General features: G+C 38.5%; 1 protein-coding gene across 1 annotated transcript in view; it reads left to right on the top strand.

Moving 5' to 3' along the window:
- The window catches only part of LOC136846667 (uncharacterized), a 31,864-nt gene that overhangs the window by 4,177 nt on the left and 11,844 nt on the right, over positions 1 to 15,843 (top strand). The window contains exons 3-6 of the mRNA XM_067117678.1: positions 4,989 to 6,724; positions 9,603 to 9,769; positions 14,347 to 14,521; positions 14,686 to 15,487. Coding sequence (XP_066973779.1) covers positions 4,989 to 6,724; positions 9,603 to 9,769; positions 14,347 to 14,521; positions 14,686 to 15,487 — 2,880 coding nt within the window. The remainder of the gene's footprint in view (positions 1 to 4,988; positions 6,725 to 9,602; positions 9,770 to 14,346; positions 14,522 to 14,685; positions 15,488 to 15,843) is intronic.

Here is a 15,843-nt window from a genome sequence, read left to right as displayed (position 1 = left end):
GGAGTGTGGGGGAGGGGGAGGAGTGGTGTCCTTGTTGGCGCTCTCGTAAGTTGGATTGTTGCATGAGAGACCTTGAGCTCCTGAGAGGAGATCCAGGCTCTTTCGTGCAACACAAGGAGCCCTTCCTCGTGTGAGAAAAAGGCCAGTGCCTCAGGCCTTCTGTGTTTAGTAAGGAGACCTCAGTGGCTTGGTTCATTTCTTGACTGTTATTCAGGGCATCTGTCCAAGTTAATGACTTTTGCTCCAATCATTGTTTTGTAAATTCACATTAGGAATTATTTTATGCTTTCGTTTAACAATGATTTTCTGTTCTTTAGCACACATACACGTGTAATTACACTTATTTTAACCACAGACCTTAGAATTTCAAAACGTGTGCTTACAAAGACAAGATCACTTTTAAAAAACTCATGTCAGGAATTGTTTTCATCCATTAGATTTACAGTGATCTGCATTACTTTGATTGCCCGTTCCGAATTACAGATGCATATAGGTCTCTATGCATGCAATTACACTTGCAGGTTTAGAAAAGTACTTTTTAAGCATAAATATAACAATGTACAGCAGGTTCATGACACAGTATATAACTTGTACACTGTAGGTAGACTTGAACATATGAGAATAAATAACCATACACCATTTTCTTGCAAAACCAAAATCACAAGAGTACAAAATATTTATGTATACAGTATTTTGTTGCTGGTCTCATCAATTTATAGTATACAGTGTATGATAAGATTTGATTGAGGTGCCAGTGTATTGCCACAGTAGTGGAAGAGTTAGTGAATGCTGTCTTCCATGTAGCTACTATTGCCAGTGTAAGAGGGTCTTACTGGTTTGAGTCCATTTACATTCTATGACTGTATTCAACAATGGCACGATTGCAGCTTAGACCAATTATGAGAGGGTTCTTGACATTGATCTGTCTTACAGACCCCTAGTTGGACTATAAGGGCAGCTCATTTGAGGACAATCAGCTACACCATCAAAAATAAATTTTTTGAAATGAACCCTATCGCTCCATTATACAGTATAGCTTTTACTTCCGCGCCAGTGGTAGTTCGACAGATTGAAACAAAAAATAAGAACTCTTGGTTTTCTATAAATATCTGTTTTTATCCATTTACTTTCCCTGGTTTTCTGTAAATATGTGTTTCTATCTGTTTACTTTCCCCACCCTCCACCAGGGGAACGATAGGTACAAACACGTGTAGCGGTCAGTCTACTGCTGTCGCATGTTCCGATAGAAGATTGTTTAGAGTTATCTGTGCTTTGTTTTCTGTTGATGACTTGGTTTGTAGATTTCACTTGAATTTTCTCTTGGATATGGATGATAATGATAGAATAAGGACTTTATTCTAGTTCCACTGACCCTCATGATGTGTATGAAATGTCGAGGAAAAGAGTGTAATGTAAATGACCGTTGTCAAGTATTCGTGAACGGAGAGGGGCTGATTTTTTGAAAAGGCAGAAAAAGAAGCAAGAGGTTGAGCCTGCTAAGGCTAGTGCTAGGGGGATGTAGGATTTGTCTCCTTCCCCTTCTAGTAACTTTGTTAGGACCTCTTCTTCTCTTCGTTCTATTACTCCTACTAGAGCTTCCTAATACATTTCAGGATTGAAGATTTGATAGAAATGAGTCAGATATTAAGTGTTGAAAGGGCTCGATAAATTGGTTAGCTGAAGTTTCGCGGAATAATTTATCGGCGTTGCCCTCCCTGGGGTCACGGTTGGTTTCGGGTAATTCTCCCGCTTTAGAGGAAGGGTCAGTACACCCGCTCCTGAATAGTCATGTCCTTGGCACGTCCTATCTTGTTTTCTCACCTGGAGCAACAGGGAACCAAGATATGTCAGGGTGAGGTGCGGATTTGTACCCATTGTCCCCTTCCTCTGGTCGGCCTGATGTCAGTGCAGACATCAGACTTCGTTCTCTGAAGGATCCTGCGGGCAGAGTCAAGCCGCCTGTCGTCATTTTTACCACATTTAAGCTTGATGGCATCGGGATGTCTTGTTAGTAATGATTCTTCTCGTCTTTTTAATAAAGTTAGCAGAATGAATAATAGTAAGGATCATTCGCGATCTAGGGCTTGTGTTAAAGATCCTGTACAGTAGTTTCTAGAGATGTGTAGAGGTTCTTCCCCTTCCCATGTTTCTCAGGATTCATTGGCTTTGGAAGAGGTGTGCACCGTGCAGTCGGCTACGTGCAGTTCTCCTGCACCTTTTGCTGCAGCGTCACGCGTCCTCGTATCTCTCTACTCTGCGGTCTGCCTCTGCTAAGATTTCTTCTTCTGTTGGTGAGAATGCAAGACTCCGCTCTTGTTCTTTACATCTGTCACCTGTGCCTGCAAATGCATCACCTATGCGGCTATTGCCTGTACCGACAGCGCCTGCGCTACCTTCAGCAATACGGCATTCACCTGTGCATGCTTCACCTATGCGACCAGCGCCTGTGCTACCTTCGGTTTTACAGCATTTGCATGTGTGCCTAGTGCCTACTAAGCCCTTGCGTTCCATTAATCTTCGCTCTGTCTCCTGTGCGTCGCATTCCTGTGACGTCTTATTCGGGCTCTTGGAATAAACCAGCTGCTACTTTTCCACCTTCGCTCGTGGAGGTCTTGCCACCGGTTGTGAAGGATATTGTCAGCCCAGACTCAGAGGTCAAGCCCATCTTCTTCCTCATTGTCAGAGGTACAGGTTGCGGTGTCTTTTATGGTTGATGTAATGGGATCTGGTGCAGAACCTAATGAAGAGATGGACATGACTTCTTTTAAGAATTATCACTTTTATGTAGGAGAAGTTCCCAAATTATTTTGTGGAAGTGAATAAGCCTGACACATTTTCATGTAGGGAGGAAAACCTGGGCCAGTCATTTTTTCCCAATTTTGTGCCTCAATTCACTAAGGCTGTCTTAGGTAGTTTCAAGGCTATTGGACAGATTCTGGATCAGAAATTCTCATCGAAGATCCAAGAATGTTTCCCTTTTTCTGCCTCAGTATATGGGTAAAAGGGGAGCTAATTCTTATTCCACTGGCCTTCTTCCTAGTCTTGAGGTAGCTTCGGTTAAGGATTCGGCTTTCTTCTCACTCTTGGATCTGTTGAAAAAGAGAGCAGTCAACAAAGGGGAGGTAGTGTTCTCTCGAGCAGAATTGAATTCGCTTATCAAAGCTATGTTGAGAACCTTGGAGATCCTCTCGTTCATGGATATGTCTGTGAGAGTGATTGATGGTTGTGTCCGTGAACTTTCTTACTTGGTCCCTCAGGACTCTGCTCCAGGCAAGGAAGTTTTGGATTTTATTGGCTGTTTAGATGGAGCAGCAAGGGATGCCGTGGGTAAGACAGATTCACAGAAAGCTGCTGTCCTTTTTCAACCTCCATTGGATAAAATCTCGGGTTCTGAGGCTTTATCATCCATCGCACAGGAAGTAAAGAAGACGAAAACACAATTTTTGATAGTTGAGGCCCAGACGCCCCAGCTTCCTGCTCCTCTTCCTCCTCCTCCTCATCCTAGGCCCTCTACTTCAGTGGGTGTTTCTTGTTTCAAACAAAATTCATTTAGACCTCTTAGATCTAAGGAGACATTTTGAGGATCCTCCAGAGGATCCGGTAAGTCATTTAAGGGACCTATTAAGTCATCGAAATGAAGTTTCCAGCCCTTAATTGCCAGTAGGAGGAATACTTTCCTATTTTTGGGAAGTATGGAAAGATCTGGGCATGGATCCCTGGGTTGTGGAGGTGCTAAGGGAGGGTTACTCGATTCCGTTTGTAAGCCCTCCACTGTCAGGAGTAGCGCAGAACTTTGATTACCACTCGTTAAGACAGTAATTAATACCAGTGTCATAACAGTCCAATTTAAAAATGTGTCAATCACAAAACTGAAATGAAAGTCCCAGAAATATAAAGTTTACTAATTGGAGGAGGAAAGATGAAAATGTTCAATATGATGCAGACCAGTTATGGAGAAAGCTAGTGAAAGTTTGGGTAATTTCATGAGAGGTGGACAAGTTTACAGACAATGCAGTAGGTAAATCAATTACTGTAAAAGAGAGTGACTGATTGGTTCATGAGCAGAGCTACCTGTTGGGTATCTTTTAATTAATGTTTTTTTTCAAGAAAGCAAGGATGTATGGGTCTTTTTGTGAGTTATGAAATGGACTTTGCATCATAATGAATGGGTTTGGTGTGAAATACTTTTTTTAGATAAATTAAGCTTCTATTTTAAAAATTATGTAAAGCTGATATAAATGTTTACATATATACATGTTTGTGGCTTTAAAGGGAATGAGGATTTTTATGAAGCAGCCACGCTGAAACTACTGTGCTGTAACCAGATTGAACAAACAATATCCATTTTTGTAAGTGGTTTTTAGTACCTATAAAACTCATTGCCTTGATTATGGAATAATGATTTCAACAACAGGAAATGAAAACAAGTTAAACACATTGTCGGATTGCTCTTTTTGTGTACAAAAGAGAACCTCATTTAAGTAATTTTTTCATGTTTTAGGTCACTCATTTCATGAATAACCACATGACCCAATTCTAGAAAGCAAAGTGCAGAACAACACAAATATATTTTATGTGATTGTCCAATCTTCAGCAGACAACCAATATCAAGCCATGGAAATGTTCTCTGTAAAGAAAATTTGGCAGTCTTCAACATTTTCTGTTTATGTAGTTATTAAACAATCCATAAAAGAGTCTAGCAATATGACTCTGTGGTATTGTTAAGTTACTAAATAATGTGAGCTCAGATGTGGGTGATTAATACTTCTATAAAATTTGGTTTGTCTGTATTTCATAGGTGTAAGGTAACTGAGTTCCTGGTTGTAAATTTATGATTTGTAAATAGGAGTCTAGAGTAAGTATATGGAATCTGTAGTGACTTTAAAAAAAAAAAAACCGTGGTTATTTTGCATTGATAAGACTTTTTTTTTCTTTTTTTTGAGGGGTTACTTCCTATGTGCATCATTAATGTCAGTTTTATTTTTCAGGCCCTCAAGGATCCAGTGTTTTATCGGAACCTCATAAACTGGGCTCATGGGAAGAAAAGTACCTCCCAAGCCTTTTAGGACCAAGGGCACCTCTACCACCTGCTCCATTACTGAATTTGCCAAAACTAGAAACTCCTAGGCCCATGGGAATTCCCAGGCCATTTCTACCATTTGATGGCTCCCTCGCGTCAGGACCGCCACCTCTGAAACCTATCCACTCTGGAGTGAGGCCTAACCCACAATTGGGTATAATTCCTGGCCCCCCTGGCCCGCCTCCTTTGCTTGTTGGCAGCAAAGCATCTGTGCCACTGGGAGGATACCATCCACCTACACAGCATGCAGTTTCTCTTCCAAACAGTTGTGCTGCACAAATCAGAAATGCTCATTCAAGTGTTTTGCCTCCTGCTCCAGATTTGAAAGTGAGGTCTGAAAAAAGGACAAAGCCGCCACCTATGATTACATATCCTCCATTAGCGTCAAAGATTCCACATACAGGCTTATTGGATGGATGGAGGCCTGTTCCCCCGTTATTAGGGAAGACTTCTCAAGCATCCTCCCAGAAGACTTCAGAATCTTTGCCTAATGCATCCTATCATTTAGGATCAACAAGCACACAAAGCTGTCAGTTGCCAGTAAGTCAGTCAGTCTGTACAAATTCATATTCACCCAGCACAGGAGTCTCAAGTTCAGATAAACTTTCGGCATCCCAGACTCCAAGTACAAGTGATGTGTCCAGTAATGCTGTCAAGAATTTGAAACCAGATGGAGTTATTAACCAGCCCTCAGTTGACTTGAAAGACAAATGGAACTCAAGTACTTCGAAAGATAGATACATGGAGAGTATACCCCGTGGCCCAGCTGCGTTGCCCCTTATGCCACAGCAAGAACATATGGCACAATATACCACTGTCTCTAAAAGGCCTACCGTCACTCCCCATATCTCCCCTTCTGTATCCTCCATGCCTTTTAAAGAGAATTCCCCTGAGGTGACAGACTCTTCACCAGGGGATTCTTTGATACCTTCCTCCAAAACTGCCTCTAGTTCACCTCAGATTATGGTACCAGAACACTCTTCTGTTGAGTCTCTTTCAAAATCATCAGTAGTTACCACATTACCTGGTACACCCTCCTTGATAGTTTCATCACATTCAAGTGTAGTGAAGTATGTACCAAGCAACTCTTCTACAAATAAAGTTGAGATACCAACCTCCATCTCTCAGGTGTCCATCCCCTTTGTACCTGCTACTTCACATCAAGACTTCTCTGTTTACTCGCCTCAAGAAGTAACAAAGCCAGAAAACTATGGATGTCAGAACCTTTCTACTACGAAATCTCAGCTTTATTTTTTACTTTTACCATCATCTGTGCCAACAGTTGTATCCACAGTTCCAGCACCAGATTGTTCCCGAGATAATGTAGTAGACAAAGCACAAGCATTGAGTGAGCCATCTCTTGGTGATAGTGTTAAAAAGAATCCTTCCATCAAAAAACGTTCCATAGGGGCTGTATCATCTTCCAGTTTGCCTCGTCTTGACAGTGGTATCCCAAGAGGTAACCAACCGCGGTGTCGTGAGTCTTCAGAGCCGGTTGAAACCTCACTTAACACATTGACTTCAGTAATAATGACAGCCAATTCTTCATCTCCACTTGTTACAGAGTCAGAAATGCCTCCAGTTGCCAGTGAATCACAAGTATCAACACCACCCAAACGGAACTACAAGCTTGTTGGTTTTGTGGTAAGAATTATCGTAAAGTACATAATTATCTCCTCACTTTATTTTGTAGCATGGAAACTTGACGACAATTTGAGGGTGTGCTAACCCCAGTAAGTAATGAAGTCCTACACTATATAGTACACAGAACAACTTAATTGCTTATTATCTAGCAATTCCATACAGAGTAAATTGATATCCTATTCTAATTGGTATTTTGCAGTTTTCCTTCAATTTGAAATATTAATTACCATTCAGTTTCAGAAAATTATCTGAAAACACTAATTACTTCTAAAATGCATGCAGTATAGTATCAGGTATGCTTACGAGATATATAAAATAAATAAAAATCATGCAACATAGCAACATTTTGCTCTCTCTCTGATATTTGTTTAATGCAGTACTGTATTGTACAAATACAGAAATTGAATATGAATATAATTTTCTGTCTGTATGTGTGCATGTATACAGTACTTTTTTATACCGCATTAAGGTAACCTACACGCTTACTGTGCATTTTTTTTTTTTTTCAGAAATTTGTTCCACAAAGAATAAGGCATTTGCTTAATTTTGTTTCTCTCAAGGTTTAATTTTTTTATAAAAGAGAGAGAGAGAGAGAGAGAGAGAGAGAGAGAGAGAGAGAGAGAGAGAGAGAGAGAGAGAGAGAGAGAGAGAGAGAGAGAGAGAGAGAGAGAGAGAGAGAGAGAGAGAGAGAGAGAGAGAGAGAGATGGTTCATGTTACAGTGATACCCACATGTACATATATACCTGCACAGATATTTAGAATGAAAAAGGTATGGATTGCTAGATTACTATATAAAGTACAGTACTGGACTACACTGAATAAATGTCAGTAAAAATACTGTGTATGATTTTTTGTATTTTACGTATCTTGCTAGCATACCCAGTAAATAGGTAGAGCTACTACAATCTGCTACAGTAAAAACGTAGTTTATCTTAATGACACAGGCTAAAAACTAGTTACATACAGCTCAAAATCTTTCCTTGAAGACAACAAAATATAAACATCATCACATTAAATACAGTACTTGTTAATCAAAATACCAAACCTTACTAGGTAATGTACGGGAAATTGTGTAAGAAGTGTAATGAGGCCCTGGATGGGTGGTTGTGACGGGAGATTTTAGTCTTGAGTTGGAATTGTCAAATAGCATTAGTGTGTAATGGACCAAATTGATGTTCCAAACTCTTGGTGGGTAGAGGTGCTAGGCTGAGGCAGCTGCCCTTTTTTTAACCAAAAATTGTAGAATTTCAAAGCACGTGCTCACACAGTGCAACAAAGAAGCCAGGTGAATCGCTTAAAAGAAAAAATTAAGAAACTGCTTTTACACCTTTAACTAACAATGATTTACTATTCTGTAGTAAGTGTATAGTGCAATTAAAATTCTTTTAACCACAGGTAGTAGAATAGCAGAGCAGCACACGCTCACCCCAAACAAAATCACTTGAATAAAATTCATGTAAGGAACTGCTTTTATACCTTTGATTAATATTGATTTGCAGTAGTATGTTTGCTTATTTTAAAATATAGGTACAGTACATATATGGATACAATTACACTTTATTTATCCAAACATCTGAGACTTTCTGAGCTCAGGTTTGCCACATGAACAGTCTTTCACTTTTAAAAATGGCTTTCTGAGTATTAATTTAACAGTGTTACAGCAGGTACATTATGTAGCTATGTTGCACACTTTAGTTAGAACTTCTAACACCAAAAACACAAGAGGACAATTTTTTCCTGGACCTGGGAATGCATCTGGTAAGCAAAGAAATCCAGGAAGTTGACGTACAATAAATTGAGGTGCTAGTTTACTTACCTTTTTTTTTTTTTTTTATCTCCAGCTAGTTGTTAGATTATGCAGTTGTATGATTGTCAAGGTAAATGTTTGTTTTTTAGAGAAATCGTACTATTTATTTCAACCTGTTTTAGAAGTCTGAGTGACTACAACATAAATGTAGCTTCATATCAGTTCAAATACAGGCAGTCCCCGGTTTACGACGGTTCCGGCTTACGACGTTCCGAGGTTACGACGCTTTTCAAATATATTCATCAGAAATTATTTCCTGGCTTACGACGCATGTTCCGGGGTTACGACGCGTCGTACGCCGATCCGACGGAAGAAATATGGCCCCAAAACGGCAGAATAATCATAATTTGAAGGTTTTTTTTATGTAAAACTCAATAATAATGCAGTTTACATCGTTTTCAATGCACCCAGAGCATTAAAAGTAAGGTTTTCTTATGATTTTTGACGATTTTCGACGATTTTCCGGCTTACGACGATTTTCGGGTTACGACGCGGAACAAGAACGGAACCCCCGTCGTAAACCGGGGACCGCCTGTACTTTAGTTATCAAACTTCGCCTCATAATACAATATACTCCTTTTCAACAACATTTCTTGTATCTAAGAATTTATACTGAATTTATACTGTATTGGATAATTTTAACTGCTTTATTGATGAGGTATCCTCTTAAAGACATTATCGAAAGTGTAAACAATTGTAAAAATTTAGCAATGTGTTACTACTTTGAGATTGCTGTTTTAGTTATACCTGATTAAGACAAAGATTAATTCACTTGCTATTTACAGATTTCCATCTATGTTGTCCTTAATTTTTCATGTGAGTAATATATTGGTGCCAGTATATTATATATGTATCAAGCTGTTGGTCATAATTTTTTTTGTTGAGTATTTAATCCTAACACCATGTATTTTAGAAGAGCATTAATTATGCAGCATCTTGTCTGAAAAAGACCAGAATGCTGTGACAGGGATAAAAATCTGAAAATTCACTCTAATGGATCATGGTCAAGAAAGCATCACAGAATTGCATGTAAATCACAAAAATATAAATATGGTCAATATACTTCACAGACTGATGAGGAACTGGAAGCTTTTATTGCTGATTGGCTGAAGGAAAACTACGAACTGTGTCTAGGGGCTGATGTAGAACAGTATAAAGTTCAAGGACATTTCCACATGTACTTGCGTGCAAAAGGCCGGAAACACAATCAGCCACCACCTATCCTGAATTGTTTGAAGTAAGTGTCCTGTCTGTGATAGATTTTCTTTCTCATTGTGCCTGTTTTCTTATATGTACTGTATGTAGGTGTGGTTTGATTGAAGCAATTGATTAGAGTCTGAAAAAGTCGGGGGCATCTCTCACAAGCTTTTGGACACCTGTGGTTGCTGCTCAACACATGTAGCAACTCGGTGTGCATTGGACAGAGAAGCATCTTGCATGAGGCATAAAGTCAAGTGAATGAAGGTCTCTCTCTCTCTCTCTCTCTCTCTCTCTCTCTCTCTCTCTCTCTCTCTCTCTCTCTCTCTCTCTCTCTCTCTCTCTCTCTCTCTCTCTCTCTCACAGTTGGGAAATGTGGCTCCTTCCTTTTTCCTGTAAACAAGGAAGGGAAGAAGGGCAGGGAATAAACCACCATTATCATTTGGTTTGTGATAGTATTGGTTTCTTCTAAGCTGCTATTCCTGTTCCAAACAGGAAAAACTGGGTTCCTCTTCATTTCATAGAGCAAGACTAGAAGAATGCCAAACTTGTTATGGGAGTGTCATCCTTGACATCACATATGCCAGCCTATACAGGAAGTTTCTAGTGTCATACATTACCAGTCATGTTCTTTGAACAATACCTCCCACCAGAGACTTTTTCCTACACAAGACCAAATGCATTCCCTTAAGAGCAAATTATAGTTTGAAGATAAGTTTTTATATATATTTATACCATATATACTGTACAGAATATGCAAACTAAAGTCTTTTATATATATCCACCCTAAGCTGGCCTGCATTTGTCCCCTTTGCCAAAAGAAAAAGGAAATGCCAAATACTGAAAGAGTGCTTGGTATCCCCACCCCCTCACTCACTAACTGCTAGTTACTAACCTGTCACCAAGGTTCAGTGACAACCAGTTTTTACCAAAGTTATATGATGTAAAAGACCTTATGTTTGTATGCCTAGGATAAGGACAAGTTATTTTCAGTTCGCATGTCTTAAGAAAAATGCAGATTATCTAGTTTGCAGTGTATTCTCTGTAAATTTGTATATCTGTGCAGCATTGGAGATTCTTGAGTGTCCCATCATCTTCAGCTGCAGTTCATCTGTCTTCATATCTGTTCCTTTATGTTTCTCCCACTTATCTGGTCAACTCTATCAGATTTTTCATGCTCAAATTTTCATCTCGCTAAAGACCAGTTTCTTATAAGTTCATCCTTGAATGCCCTGAAATGACTTAAGTTTTAGTAATGATACTGTAGCAAAGTAAAGAATACAGCAAGCCTCCAAAATATATTAAATGTTTGCACATGGATGCAGGTTATCTGCAATTTGTAAAAGAGAAGTTCAAGTTGAAAAATGCAGTTCTAGAAAGGTTAACACATACTTTGTATGGTGAGAAAATAAGATGTTTTTTTTTAAACTATTTTAATTTTTAAAATTATTTTAATAAACACATACTGTGTTTACTCCTGTGTACTCTATTTAAAAAATTGGCTTCCCATTGATGTTCTTGGTTAGGGTCTAGTCCACTTACCACTAAATTAGCGTCTGTTTGTCTTTTGGTTAGTATCATGCTGGCTGCTGCTTTATACTGCTAGTATGTACTTGATTCAGTTTTTAATGTAAGCTCTTTCTTCATGTTATTCCTTGGTTTGTGTTTTGTTTTTTGTTAGGTCGATCCCATGTTGCTACACAGCCTCACTGGATTATTGTACAAGCCCTTAGTTGCCACCTACTTGTTGATAATAACCCACAGTACACTTAGTACCCATGGGTCTCTCAGTGTGCCAGTGAGCTCATTGCCTTGTCAGATGAAATCTTGCATTTCAGCTCTTAGTATCCTGTCAAGCTAATTCATCCCTTTCTGCTGAGGATAGCATTCTCTGCATGGCAAGAGCCATCAGGATATACCTGCAAAGAACTTAATCTTGCCTCCTGTCTTCATCTGTTCTTTTACTCAAACCGCCAAAATCTTTGTTTAATAGAATTCTGTCTTCTTTTGGCTTCAGCTGGTAATTTCCCAGGACATCTTGCAACCTAAGATCAAGGTGCATGAAGTTAGGCTTCTTGCCCTCTTTCTTGGACTCTTAAGTATAACGTGAAGCTCCCTGCCATCATTACGGCAGGTACAGCTCTGCGCTTTTAAGTGATATGACATGATTGCATAGGATTTCATTCAAAATTCACAAAGTGGGACCTAACATGCCCCATAGTTATCTATTATTTCATGGCAGAAACTCAGTTATTGCATACAATAAGGCCATAATATGTTTCATAAGAGTGAAGTCTGTCATATATTTCAAAACTGTAAGAAAATATCATGTGTAGCTAAATTTCGGAAAAACTTATGAAACATTTTCAGAACTTTCGTTCACTCATTGCTGATGTATTTGACAAAAAAAAATAATTATCAAACCTCAATTCAAATGAATAAAAAACAAAAAATTTGTCATAGCATTAATATTGCTTCCAATGTAACCATAAGATTTGAAATTGTCCTATTTAATTGTTTTTGCGCCTCAACACTGAGAAAGTGTAAATAAGTAATTACAAAAGTAGAATGCATCCACCAATATCAACGGGTGAGCAGAGCGTGTGTGAGCGCAACCATTATAGTGGCAGCACAACGTGAATCACCTGGTGTAACACAGGTCTGCAAGGAGTAGCGACAGTGAAATTGTCTTTCATAAAAATAAAATTAAGTTATATTTCATAACCACTTTAAAAAGATAAATTATGGTTTACTAGCAAATTTTCGCCTATGCGATTATTCTTTTGTTGAAACCAAGATTTTGTTCCCAGGCCTAGGTTAGTTAGATTTCTTTACTTTACACTTAGCATTCACTTCTCTATATTAACAATTTCTGGCCAGAAAACATATGAAGTTCTCTGCCGTTTTTTTGCACTTCAAGTTACTTTATGAATGAATAAATTATATACCAAAAACGAGCCGGACTTTTAAGAAAGTCATATTTTAAGCCAGTTAAAAACAAGTGTTCCATAGGCTGTGACATTAATACTAATAGAATAGCCATCTTCATATAATTAAAATCATCATCTTTTATTCTTCAAAGAACAGGTAATCTCTACAAATAAATTCTTTAGTAACAGATTACATCTCAGAAGACTTAGATTATTTTTTAGGCCTATAAGTCATTTTGCAACATACAGGCAGTTTGAACACAACCTAAAACTTCAACATTCAAAGAAAACTTGTAATCCATATACAGTACCTATTTTGAAAATATGAATGTTGAGTTTATAAGGTCTTTTATAATGCTGCAGAGGTAGTTACGTTGACCAGCCCGAGGAGCATGATGTCAACGCTAACCGTATCACACCGTGCTTTGAGCTAAGCAGTGTAAATAAAAAAAAAATAAGTTCAAATCACACAAGTTACAAATTATACAATGCATAAAAGGGATCATATTTATATAACTATAGGGAAAATAGTGCTAGCTGTGAATTCACAAACTTTCGACATGTATGACATTGGAAAAAAAAAAGTTTAACACTACTTGGCAACGTTACATTGAGTGAGATTTCGGACGATACAAAAAGAATCATGTCGCCTCAGATTTGAGCATAGCTGTACTTGGCATTGCCAATGTTTGCTAAATTCTACTCATTTATGTAACAAATATGTGTTAGGACCTATTATTACAGCAGATCATGGTTTACCAGTTGAGAGGGATCTAGGTCAGTCAACCTCATGAAAGAATATTTAAGATTGATTTGCAGATGTCAGTGAAATTCAAAGTATTTTTTAATTTGTATATAAATTCCTCTTTTTGATGTTGAGGTGCGTTTTGCTGAGGTGTCCATCTTACGCCTTATTTATTTGGAATTATTTTCCCATGCAAAACCATTATGATTGCGATTGGTCTGTTATTTGTCCAACTCCTGTTGGTGTGAAAGATTGGAGTTTTTGCACCGAGGTCTACTCTCTTCCATGGCTCTTCTGCATTGTCCTCCCTCCTAAATTGAGTTACAGGCTATTTTATGCTTTGTGGATTTCTAAGAACAAGCAATGTTTTTGCAATAAAACATTTTTCTACAAACTCTTAACTGTAAACTTCTAGTGCTCTTCTCCCATCCAGCTCGCTAAATTGGAGGTTGACATGAAGTAGTGAAACCTTCCTTCTCTTCTTGGCCTTTGGAGCATGAGCGGGGCATGTGCAATAGGATTTTTTCTCCCCACAAGATCTTTCAAGTTGCTGTGAATGGAGCCATTCACATAGATAAAAGACTTTTTTTATGGTTATTGGATTGCTGAAGAATGTTTTAATTTAGAATATTGTTATTTTTGTTTTGTAGCTAGTAGCCAAGTTTTCATGATCTCCCTATCCCCACCCCTACAATTAATTACTGCAGTAATCCGTTACTGTGATAGTCTTACCCTTGAGCTCAGCCATCAGGTAGTTCCAGTTACACTGTTTTAAATTTGATAATGTTCTGTTCTCTAAGACTGGCAAAAAAAAAAAAAAAATTGCCAAACAACAATTAGTATGTAGAAAACTTTGAAATTGCTGGAAAGATTTATTTTTCTTGCACAGTGCTTGCCTTGTTTGCTTATTAGTGTGCATTACCAAAGTTTATCCATAATTAGGAAAGTATTTGGCGAAGCAGTCACTACCCGCCGACATAGAGCAGTAGAAGGGCAACAGAGATGGCATTATTGTCATATCCGACTTCGTGAAGATGTCAAGATGCCTTATGTAAAACCTCCCAAATCTAGAGTCAGGAAGCGAAATAGAGGGACTACCACTTCAGTCATCAAAACAGTAAGCATAGTCCATCTTTAAGTTTGGCTTTAGACGAGTTTTGCGTACAATATTTCAAATTACTTCTTTACATTTTATTTTTACTTCTATTTTTGTGTTACTGAAACTTTAATTTATAATTTCTGATGGACAATTTTGTTAATACTAGTCGCCATAATTTTCAGGTACCTGACAGAAAAGAAGCAGATGAAAATAAGGCAGTTAGCCAAAGCCTGTCAGGTTATGATGACTCCACAGTTAGAGTTACTAGCTCTTTAGCAGTTCTGGCCCATTTGATAAATACAACTAAACTGCCTGATGGTAGATTGGTATTAAATAACATGTTTGAAGAGAATGGTTCATCATTGAAAGGAGAGACTCCTGTATGCAACTTAGAATCAACTAATCAGCAAGCAGAGGCATCCACTATTTGTGACCAGGATGAGAAACCTTCAAGTTCTGTCGAACATGAGACTCCATCAAGTTCTACCCATGTTGAAATGGCCTCAAGTTCTACCCATGCTGAGTCACCTTCAAGTTCTTCCCAAGATGAGAGTCCCTCAAGTTCTGCCCAAGTTGAAAATCCTTCAGATTCTGTTGTAACAGAGGTATCTTCGGTTTCTGCCCAGGCAGAGACTGAAGCGGGTTGTGCCGTAGTTGAGACACCTTTAAGCATGGTGCATGAAGAGGCCTTAAGCTCACCCCAGGCAGAAGCATCCTCAAGTTTAGCCCAAGCAGAAGCATCCTCGAGTTCAGCTCAAGTAGAGGCATCTTCGAGTTCAGTGGAGACACCTCCCATCCCTGGTGATTCAGAGGCACCTTTACTCTCAGCTAAAGCTGACACACTTGCAAGTTCTGCTGGTTCTTTAGTGGCTTTACCAGAGCCAGATATAACTGGTCAGTCTGAGGCTTCCAGTTCAGAGTCAAACACAACTTCAAACCATGTGACAGAGTGGATTCAAGCTAAGATAGCTAGCGGGAAAACAGGTATGGTTTTGTGCATTATGTTATTTCAAGAATTTTGCTGTTAATCTTGCAATGAGTACTTGTGGTTTGTTATTAAGTTTTTCTAGTAAATTTAGAATATCCCTTCCTGTATATGTGTAGAGTATTACTAGAACTTGCCTAGTAACCAAGTTGTTTTGAGCAAAATTTTTATAGAAACTAGAAATCCAGAAGCAGGAAAAAGATTATCATTAGCAAATAGCACAGTAACTCTAATAATGGAGTAGGACTGATGGTTGTACTTTATTCTAGTATGAATATCTTTGCTTGTCCCAAAGTGTCTTGTAGATTAGGAGGGTGAGTATAGGAGAGCCAGGGAGGTACTGTAATGAGGGAGA

This window comes from Macrobrachium rosenbergii, chromosome 15 (assembly GCF_040412425.1).
Source record: "Macrobrachium rosenbergii isolate ZJJX-2024 chromosome 15, ASM4041242v1, whole genome shotgun sequence".
Lineage (NCBI taxonomy): Eukaryota > Metazoa > Arthropoda > Malacostraca > Decapoda > Palaemonidae > Macrobrachium > Macrobrachium rosenbergii.
The sequence above is the reverse complement of the archived record's forward strand: the minus strand, read 5'-3'. Positions and strand labels throughout refer to the sequence as shown.